The sequence below is a fragment of the Prionailurus bengalensis genome, chromosome E4 (genome assembly GCF_016509475.1).
Source record: "Prionailurus bengalensis isolate Pbe53 chromosome E4, Fcat_Pben_1.1_paternal_pri, whole genome shotgun sequence".
Taxonomy (NCBI): domain Eukaryota; kingdom Metazoa; phylum Chordata; class Mammalia; order Carnivora; family Felidae; genus Prionailurus; species Prionailurus bengalensis.
In genome coordinates, this window is record NC_057360.1 from 9,768,784 (window position 1) to 9,779,596 (window position 10,813).

At 55.3% G+C, this 10,813-nt stretch overlaps 1 protein-coding gene across 1 annotated transcript in view; it reads left to right on the forward strand.

Annotated features, from left to right (window-relative positions):
- The window catches only part of STYXL2 (serine/threonine/tyrosine interacting like 2), a 31,192-nt gene extending 21,268 nt beyond the window's left edge, over positions 1 to 9,924 (forward strand). The window contains exons 5-6 of the mRNA XM_043567680.1: positions 626 to 843; positions 6,589 to 9,924. Coding sequence (XP_043423615.1) covers positions 626 to 843; positions 6,589 to 9,407 — 3,037 coding nt within the window. The 3' untranslated portion in view covers positions 9,408 to 9,924. The remainder of the gene's footprint in view (positions 1 to 625; positions 844 to 6,588) is intronic.
- Positions 9,925 to 10,813: the final 889 nt, after the last annotated feature.

Here is a 10,813-nt window from a genome sequence, read left to right on the forward strand (position 1 = left end):
TTGGGAAGTCAAAAAAGCTGTCAGATTCATTTTCCGAATCTTCGAATGGGCATAAAAATAGTTGCCCTGTCTACCTCTTAAGTTTAGTACTAGGGATACAATAAGATGATGCAGGTGAAAGGACTTTGAAAAAGTGAAGCACACCGGGTTTGATTACTACTTTTGTCTGCCACTTTTGTGTCTTTTTTTTTTTAAGTTTTATTTATTTAAGTCATCTCTACACCCCACATGGGGCTCGAACCCACGACCCGGAGATCAAGAGTTGCCCACCCCTCCGACTGAGCCAGCCAGGCTCCCCTGCCACTTTTGTGTCTTGATGAATGTCCATTCCCAAGGCAGAGGGTTTTTAAACCAGAGATCTGTGGACCAAAGATTTCCTTACACATCAGTCTTGTTCCCTTCATCCTGCCCTCCCCTGCCCGGCTCCCTGTGCCTTCTCTCTCTCTGGCCCCCGCTTATGACTGTATTTGCAGTGACCCCGGGACACATCTGGCAGCACAGAAGGCACTCACCGAGCCATGGCCTTCCCGAGCCAGCCGAAGCAGGCTGCGGGTCTCAGTGGCGGTGCACCTTTCCTTTCTAGCTCTGACTCTGGCAAACATCGTCTCTGCCTCTTTCCCCCCAGGAGTGTAGCTGTGAACAAGGCGAGGCTGAAGAGGCTGGGAATTACTCACATCCTCAATGCCGCTCATGGCACCGGCGTCTACACTGGGCCCGAATTCTACACTGGCCTGGAGATTCAGTACCTGGGTGTGGAGGTGGACGACTTTCCCGAAGTGGACATCTCCCAGCATTTCCGGAAGGCTGCCGAGTTCATCGATGAAGCCCTGCTGACCTATAGAGGTGAGGGGGGAGGGGGGAGTCTGCCTGCCTGCTCCAGGCTGCTCGAATTAATTCTGCAAGGGGGAGAAGCAACCAGGAGAGATCATGGAAACCTCTGGGTTATCTGTCGTGTCTGGAGGCGATCTGTCTTAAGATTTTTGTCTCATTCTAAGAAGAGGGGAAAGGAAAGGATGATCATGCACCTTATCGGTAATGACTGAGGGCCTAACGGGTGCCGGCCGCTGTCGTAGGTGGGGTGGTGGAAGATGCAGACAAGGGTCCTGGCCTTTGAATCTCACACAGTGGTGATGGCAGAGAAGATTACAAAGAAAAATGTCCGTGACAAGCGTGAGGCAGAGAGACTAAGTAGGGCCGTGTGTTGGAGTGACCGGCCAGCTCCTTGGGGAGGCTGGTTGAGAGGTCCTCTCTGAGAAGGGGCCACTTTACAATGAGTGACAAGGAGCTGCCCACGGAGAAGTCGGAAGAAGAGCATTCCCGGCCAGGGGAAAGTGCTAGCACAAAGCTCCAAAAGTGGGGTGAGCGTGGCGCGTTCAGGATCACAGGCTAGAGCGGATCGGCGTGGCGGGGAAGGGTCAGAGTGGCCGAGTGGCAGGGGCCCCGACACGCAGGCAGCTGACCGCCAAGGTGAGGGAGTGGAAAAGCACCTTGATCTGATCTGCGTTTTAGAAACCTCACTCTCTGGGCTTGGGAGACCACAGCGGTGGGAGCCGGCAGAGTGGATAGGACCCTTCGGTGCGGACGGGCCACAGCCCATGCCGCGGGGGCGGCTGGGAGTGTCACAAACCTGGGCTTGAGGCCAGGCTTTGCTACGCTCTCTATTCTATGGGACCTCGGGCGGTTCCGTTCTCCAGCAGAGCCTCAGTTTCCCTTGTGTTTAGCACAGAGACAAAGAGACCTAATCGTCCTAAAATTGCTGTGAGGAGTAAAATTTTAAAACGCACGTAAGAGCTGCAAATATGTGTATGCATATCTGTATATTTATAAATACATATCTATACATATAATGCTTTTATATATGTATAGGTTTTTATTAAAGTGAAATTTATGAGGGCACCTGGCCGGCCCAGTCGGTTAAGCTCTGACTTCTGCTCAGGTCACGAGCTCCCGGTTCATGAGTTCGAGCCCCACCATCGCCTCTGGGCTGACGGCTCAGAGCCCGGAGCCTGCTTCGGATTCTGTGTCTCCTTCTCTCTCTGCTCCTCCCCGGCTCACGCTCTGTCTCTCAAAAGTAAATAAACGTTAAAAAAGTGAAATTTATAAATTTTACATATATATATTACATACGTATGTATATATATGAAACGGTTTTCTCCTTTTTTTTTCCAATGCTTTAAAAACAACAACTTCTTTTTAAAAATGTATTCCTTCTGACCAATGTGATCTGAGCGTGTCTCCAATGCCAGCGGGGAGAGGATTTCTTGGGCTGCTTGTCGCGCGCAGCGCCCTGGCGACTCCAGCGGGCGGCGCAGTGGAGATCGCGCAGACGCGGCCTCGGGCGGGCGGGCCTGGGGCAGCCCCTAGGGCCGGTGACTATCAGCGGAGCAGACGCGCAGCCCCAGAAGTGGGGCGACAGCGAGAGCCAGACGGCGGGACAAGCTGCCGGGCGCGTAGAGGGGGGGCCTGGGCGGACCGGAGCTGCGCCAGCCGGGTGTCGTCGGGGCTTCGAGGAGGGCGGCGGCGCTGTGGGCCGCCCTGTGGCCCGAGCGGTGCGCAGGGTGCCTGGCCCAGGCGCTGGGGACACCCGGGGGAGCCCCGTCACCAGCAGGGGCCCCCGCCGGCACACCTGCCCCCCTGCGATTGCATTCAGCCCGCCGCGTCCCTTCCCCCTCCCCGCCCGCACCCCTGCCGGACAGGGAAAGGACCTTATCCTTACTGGGGTTGCCTCTGGGGTGGTTCCTCCTCCCGTCAGGGCCCTGACGGTGGTCACCATCCCTAGAAGTCGCCGCTGAGCCTTAGTTTCTGTGATTGCCTCCAAGGTGCTTGGGAGACAGCTCTTAAGGAAGAAAGCTAACACTGGGCTGGGTGCTCCATGTAACAATCACCGTGCCCGCAGCCAGAGGATGTTACTTACATTTTCCACATGGGAAATTGAGACCCACGGAAGGTTTAGCGACTTTTTTTCCGAAGTGCCCGGAGAGAGAAAATTTGCCTGGCAGACTCCGGTCCTTTGTCTGCCCTGAATTCTATCCATGGTGGCAAAGGTGGTTTCTGGGCAAGTCCTTCTTGGTCTTCTCAGGTATGGAGAGAGGGAAAGTTCTGAGGCGAACGAGAATGACGAATCGGAAGAATACAGCACACCAGCCTGCCGTGTGAAGGCATACTGAGAACGGAGAGAGAACTCACTCAAGCCCAGTGCTCTCTGCACCCTTCAAACTTTTACAACAGAGAGAGCACGTCGTGATGCAACCTCCCTCCCGCAGCGGCCCTGCTGCTGATCAAAATGGAGGCTGCAAAGTAGAAAAAGACCACCTTCCTCCAGCTGTCTTACAGCTGGAAAGTTTTCATCATAACCTAACAAATCTACTTTGACTTCAACACGAAAGGCGCCCCCCGGAGTTGTGTAGGGCACAGTCTATACAGTGCTAGCTAGTGTGACCTTGAACCTAACAGAAAATGGACAATCCTGTCACCCAGGGTCTGACCCACTTAGGCTCTCCCTTCTTCCGGAGGCTGCCGCTGAGGCTCCACGGAGGCATCCCAGGGTGCCAGGCACACATTCCACAGCATGGAAAAGCATGGCCCACCCAACTTTGTCTCTGCCAGACTGAGTCTAAGAGGCATTTGATGTCTCTATGAGGAAGCCTGGCTGGTCGTGCCTGAAGCGTCCTGATGTCAGCTGGCCTGGTAACTCCTTCAAAGGAAGGAAGGAGGACTTTGGTGCCGGCAGTAGCAAACGGTGGCCTGGGCAGCCAGTTAAAGAGAGGTCGTTGGTGGGGCGCCTCGGTGGTTCAGTGGGTTAAGCGTCCGGCTTCGGCTCAGGTTATGATCTCACGGTTCGCGGGTTTGAGCTTGGGATTCTGTGTCGCCCTCTCTCTCTACCACAACCCCACTCACTCTCTCTTTCTCTCTCTCTCTCTCAAGAACAAACAAAACGTTAAAAAAATTTTTAAAAATTCTTGAGAGAAAGAGAGACAGAGCGTGAGTGGGGGAGGAACAGAGCAGGAGAGGGACACAGAATCCAAAGCAGGCTCCGGGCTCCGAGCTATCAGCACAGAGCCCGACGTGGGGCTCGAACTCACAAGCCGTGAGACCATGACCTGAGCCGAAGTCGGATGCTCAACCGACTGCGCCACCCAGGAGCCCCTTAAAAGTTTTTCTTAAATAAAATAAAAAAAATAAAGGGAGGTCCTTGGCGAGAAACTGAGCCTGGGGCTGGGGTGGGAGGAGATGAGAGAGTGAATCTGTAGATGCACCTTTAGCAGCTCTGATTCTGCCCACTTGCCTCCCTCTAGTGACTGCTGGCCTTTGGCAATAATGCCTTTCAGCATCACTGGGCCTCAGGTCCCTTTTCGTCTTGCCTTGGTCTCCCACCTCCTGTGTGACAGATATGGTCTTAACTGATGCAAAGACGTACATTAGTCATCCCCCCGCCCATCCTATATCGTTAGCTAGTACTCTTCACCGACTAGACAAACATCCCCAAAGGCTGTTGGCAAATAGATTGATGACAGCCTGGAAGGAAGTCTCCAGTGGCTCCAGGCTGCACTGTAAACATTAGATAAAGGCACAGAAGGCGTGTTTGTCACGTTTATGAAGGATACAAAGCAGAAAGCGAGGCTAGGGGATAATTGATCTGTTGAATGCTAGGGTCAAGACTTGGTACAAGTTTTGGTTAGCTTATAAGAACCGGTTATATCTACCAAATACACGAATAGGAATTTGTAAAGTTAGCCTTATGCTTTAAGAATGCTACAAAAAAAAGTTTTTTAAAAAAAGCTTTACAGGGGCGCCTGGGTGGCGCAGTCGGTTAAGCGTCCGACTTCAGCCAGGTCACGATCTCGCGGTCCGGGAGTTCGAGCCCCGCGTCGAGCCCCGCGTCGGGCTCTGGGCTGATGGCTCAGAGCCTGGAGCCTGTTTCCGATTCTGTGTCTCCCTCTCTCTCTGCCCCTCCCCCGTTCATGCTCTGTCTCTCTCTGTCCCAAAAATAAATAAACGTTGAAAAAAAAATAAAAAAAAAAAAAGCTTTACAGGTTTCAGTTGATATAAAAGATAATCTGAGTTCATTTGGGGACATAGCCATGCACACTGCAAGCTTAAATGGCATCCGTGAAGGCTCGATGCCCAGAATGAGAGTGGAGAGAGGCCCACTCGGCTCTGTGTGGGCCAGTCCAAACCTGAAATACATCTGCTACGTCCTTTTTTCTTTTTTTAATGTTTATTTTTGAGAGAGAGAGAGAGAGAGAGAGAGAGAAATAGAGCATGAGTAGAAGAGGGGCAGAGAAAGGGAGACACAGAATCCGAAGCAGGCTCCAGGCTCGGAGCTGTCAACACAGAGCCCGATGCGGGGCTCGAACCCACGAACTGGGAGATCATGACCTGAGCCGAAGTCGGACTCTTAACCGACTGAGCCACCCAGGCGTCCCTATCTGCTCCATCCTGACACAGACTCTTAAGAAAAAAACTGATAAAGTTTGATTTGCAAGGTTGGCTAGTATAGTAATGGGACATGAAAAGGTGTCTGAATAATGACTGAAAAACCTAGAATCGCCAGGAAAAGAAAAAAATTAATGGAGAATATGATAGTGATCTTCTTAAGTAGTTTTTGTATAAAAGCCCCTGTTCATATAGATGTGTTCGTTATTGACCTGGATGCCCGGATGCCCATTACAGAAAGGTATACTTTGCCCTAACATGTGAAAGAACTTTCAAAAGAGTAGATTGATCTACATATGGAATGAAGGGTGTGTGTGTGTGTGTGTGTGTGTGTGTGTATGTGTGTGTGTATGCAGGATACTGAGCTCCCTGTCACAGAAGGATCCAGTCTCCACTGGATGATGAATGACCCAGCCTCAGGGATTCTGTAAAGGGAATTCTCAAGTGTCTGTTATGTCTGTGGTGCTTTCCCACGCTGAGACTCCGTGTGTCTGTGATTCTTCACCTTAGCTGCACTTCTTTTCTACTTTCTCCCCACTTCCCCTACCCTTTTTTTTAATGTTATTTATTTATTTTGAGAGACAGAGAGCGCATGCGAGAGCATGCACAGGGGGAGGGGCACAGAGAGAGGGAGAGAGAGAATCCCCAGCTGCTTCCTCGCCATCCGCACAGAGCCCAACACGGGCGCCGATCCCATAAACCGTGAGATCATGACCTGAGCCGAAATCAAGAGTCAGACGCTTCACTGACGGAGCCACCCAGGCGCCCCCCCCCCCCACCCCAACTCTTTTATTTCTCCTCCCTCCGATGCTCAGCTTGGCAAGAAGAAAGTAGTCGTGCACGCTAGTGTTTCAAAAGCGGGGATGCTGGTTAGTTCCCTTTCCCTCCTTCTCTCTGCCCGGGTTCGGACAGGGCAGAAAACGCTTACACGAGTGCAGGCGGCCTCCCTGCCCTCTCAGACGTCTGTGATCTGGAGCAGTGATGCTTATCCCTCACGGGACTTGAGCGCAGATGAATGCCGGGGGCAAGCAAATATATTAAATCCAGCACATCTAAACAGTTCTTTTTAACAGTGCTTTAAAAAAAAACAACAACAAAAACCTATAAGGAAGCCACTGTGGTTACATTAGTATCTCTTGTGGTTTCTTTCAGGGAAAGTCCTGGTCAGTAGCGAGATGGGCATCAGCCGGTCAGCAGTGCTGGTGGTGGCCTACCTGATGATCTTCCACAACAAGGCCATCCTGGAGGCCCTGATGACTGTGCGTCAGAAGCGGGCCATCTACCCCAACGACGGCTTCCTGAAGCAGCTCCGGGAGCTCAATGAGAAGCTGATGGAGGAGAGAGAAGAAGAAGACTCCGGCCAGGAAGGGGGGACGGATGAGGCTGAGGAGGGCGAGGACGCGGGGAGCGGCAGCAGGGCCAGGGTGGGCGCCCTCACGGTGGAGGAGGAGGACGACACCTCCAGCCACCTCAGCGGCTCCTCCCTGGGGAAGGCCAGCCAGGCCTCCAAGCCCCTCACCCTCATTGACGACGACGAGGAGGAGAAGCTGTATGAGGAGTGGAGGAAGGCGCGGGGCCTCCCCACAGCCAAGGCCCCCCCGGGGGGACACGGCAGGCGCTCAGCCTCCGGCCAGGATGGCGGGGAGCCCGAAGACGAGGACGTGGACAGGATGATCCGGGAGTGGCAGAGCCGAAATGAGAGGTACCAGGCGGAGGGGCATCAGAGGTGGGGTAGAGAGGAGGCAGAGGTGGAGGCGGGCGACGCCGAGGGCTTCGTGACGAGGCGGCGCAGGCACACCCTGAGCGAGAGCAGCACTTCGGCGAGTGTCCGCAGTCGCGACGTTCGGGTCCTGGAGCAGCAGCTGGAGACGAGCGGCCAGAAGCGAGGGGGCAGGCGCCGCTCGGACTCCGTGTCCACCGAGAGCACCTGGGACGTGTGGAACCAGAGGCTGCTGGAGATCGAGAGGGAAGCCTCCCGGGAGTATCACTCCAGGAGCCAGCGGGAGGCGGCGGACGCGGGCTCCGAGGCGGGGGGCAGGGTGCGAGAGGACGACGAGGAGAGCGTGTCCTCCGAGGCCAGCTCGTTCTCCAACTTCTGCAGCAGGAACAAGGACAAGCTCACCGCCCTGGAAAGGTGGAAGATCAAGAGAATCCAGTTCGGATTCCACAAGAAAGAGCTGGGGGCCGGGGACGGCAGCACCGAGCCAGGGGCCGAGGAGGCAGGGGGCGAGAGGCGTCTCTCCGACGTCAACCTGACGGCCTACCAGGCCTGGAAGCTGAAACACCAGAAGAAGGTGGGCGGCGAGAACAGGGAGGAGGTAGTGGAGCTCAGCAAGGGCGAGGACGCTGCCTCGGCCAAGAAGAGGCAGCGGAGGCTGGAGCTGCTGGAGAGGAGCAGGCAGACGTTGGAGGAGAGCCAGTCCCTGGGAAGCTGGGAGGCAGACAGCTCGGCGGCGGGCAGGAGCATCCCCCTGTCCGCCTTCTGGTCCGCGGCCCCTCCGGTCAGTGCCGGGGAGGACGCGGCATCGGTGTTCAGCACCCGGAGCCACGGCTCCCGCCCCTCTCAGGCTGGAAGCAACGGAGGCGGATGCCCGGCCTCTGCCCCTGGCCCCGCACCGCCTGACCTGCCCGTGGGGCCGGGAGACGCCATTTCCATCGCCAGCATTCAGAACTGGATTGCCAGCGTGGTCAGCGAAACTCTCGCCCAGAAGCAAAACGAGGTGCTGCTGTTGTCCCGCCCGCCGTCCGTGGCGAGCGCGAAGGCGGCGCCGGAGGCCAGCTGCCTGGGGGATGACCAGGTGTCCCTGCTCAGCGGACACAGCAGCTCCTCCCTGGGCGCCTGCCTGCTGCCCCGGGGCCAGCCGGGACCCGGCCCCGACTCGCAGTCCCTGCTGTCCTCCCGCACGGCGCCGGGCTCCAGGGCCGAAGGTCTTGGGAGCAAAGTCAGGGGGACCGGCAAGCCGGTCTACAGCCTCTTTGCTGACGACGTCGACCTGAAGGAGCTTGGCCGGAAGGAGAGGGAGATACAAATGGGGCTGAGGGAGAAGATGTCCGAGTACAAGCTAGAGAAGCTGGCCTCCGACAACAAACGGAGCTCCCTCTTCAAGAAGAAGAAGGTCAAGGAAGATGAGGAGGATGGGGGGGACAGGGACGAGGACACTGACAGTGCCATAGGGAGCTTCCGGTACTCTTCCCGCAGCAATTCCCAAAAACCCGAGACAGACACGTCCTCCCCCCCGGCTGGCCCCGATCGCCGTGGAAGCGCCAGCAGCGTCGGCAAAGACACGGACGGCAGTATCGCTAAGTGGCTCAGTGGCCTCAGGACAGAGGAAAAGTCTCCTCCCCAGAGCGACTGGTCTGGAAGCTCCAGGGGGAGGTACACCAGATCTTCCCTGCTCCGGGAGACGGCGTCCAAGTCCTCCAGCTACAAGTTCTCCAAATCGCAGTCGGAGGAACAGGACACGTCCTCCTACCATGAGGCCAGTGGCAACTCCGTAAGGAGCACCTCACGGATCTCTTCCTCCTCCACCCGGGAGGGCAGAGAGATGCACAGATTCTCCCGGGCGATGTTCAGCGAGACCTCGAGCTCCCGGGAGGAGAGCCCGGAGCCCTACTTCTTCCGCCGGACCCCTGAGCCCTCGGAAGGGGAAGAGTCCCCGGAACCACGGCGTCGGAACTGGGCCAGGCCCAGGGACTGGGAAGACGTGGAAGAGTCGTCCAACTCAGACTTTTCTGAATTCGGAGCCAAGAGGAAATTCACCCAGAGCTTCATGAGGTCCGAGGAGGAGGGAGAGAAAGAGAGGATGGAAAGCAGAGAAGAAGGGAGGTTTGCTTCGGGGCGGCGGTCCCAGTATCGGAGAAGCACGGACGGAGAGGAAGAGAAAGAAATGGACGACGAAGCCGTCATCGCTGCCTGGAGACGTCGGCAGGAAGAAACCAGGACTAAGCTGCAGAGAAGGAGGGAGGATTAAGCTGGGCCAGGCGGACCTGGGAGACTGAGAACATGGCAAGAAGCCGCGCGGCTTAGCACAGGGATCAGGACACACATTGCCACCACCCGCCAAGGGACAGGCATGTGGAAAGGATCGTCCTGAGGGGCAGGGCCTGAAAGAGAGGTACCAGGCAGCAGGGCCCCAGAGGTGTGATAGAGGGGAGGAGGAGAGCCGTCGGCGTGCGGTCTGCATGCTAGGCCACCTGACACCGTTTTCTGTTGCCCGGCGTCCTCTTGACCTTTGACGCTTCCCTCGTGTATTTGACAGTGTCCGTCACCTACTGGCGAGGTGAGCTCGTGATGGAACCAGAGCTTGCCAGAGACTTCGGCTTACGTCCGCGGGAGGACTGAATGCAGGACGTGGTTCTGTGTGTGGTTCTGTAACGAGACCCAGGAAATGTCTCCTGTGGCAAGTCTCCCCTCTCCTGACAAAGCTGAGTTCTGGTTGTTCCTTTTCAGTGCTTTGGATCTCCATTAAAGTGGTATGTTGTCAAACATTTCCCCTTCCCTCTGGTCACTTTCAGCTCATTTGAACCCACCTTAAAAGACAGAGGCGGGTTATCATGAGCCAGCCTCACCTCCTTCCATAACGCTGGGACTCCAGACATCACATTAAAACAGGAATCAAGTATTTCACCTATGATACAACGTAGTGGGAAGACATGAGGAGGACCCTTGAGAGCAACCGTGAATTAGACCGAGACTGGGTTTTATTGCGGTCAGAGATGCAGGTGGAGAGGGGGTCCCTCTGGAACAGCAGGGAAACGAAAGCAAACCACGGGGCGGGGGGTGGGAAGAAAAGAAGCCCAAGGCAAGGAGATGGAGACAGGGTTTTATGAAATCTCGTTGTCACCCTTGCTTTTCATTCCTTGGAGGATGGTTGGACAATCCAGTGGACAGCCCACTGGATCGTTCCCGCACTCTGGATGAGCTAGGTCGGTGAGAATTCTCTCCCCTTTATTCCCGGAGGCACGTCTGCCTTCCCGGACACAGGTTGGGTTCCTGAATCCAGCAGACATGTTTTGAGCCTCTTATGACAAGCATTGGTGGGTTGGTTTCTACAGTTCCTTTCAACTTGCCGTTACTTGCAAGATTTGAAGATAGGCATGTGCCATGCAGGGCTCCAGGATGTCTGGACCAACGCAAAAATCCACTTCAGGAGATGCAGTTGGCAATAGGATGATTAATGAGAAGGAAGAGGGGTGGCAAGGAACCCACCAACGGGATGAATAGTAGGTGATCGCTAATCATGTGACCAGTTTTGTTTTTAACTGAGATTCATGGGATGTGGAGATTATGTAACCTTACTGTGTGGATTATTACTCAAGCATCAAACATTTCAATGGGCACAAAGATAAAAACACTAAGGCAGAAGGGAGCAGACGT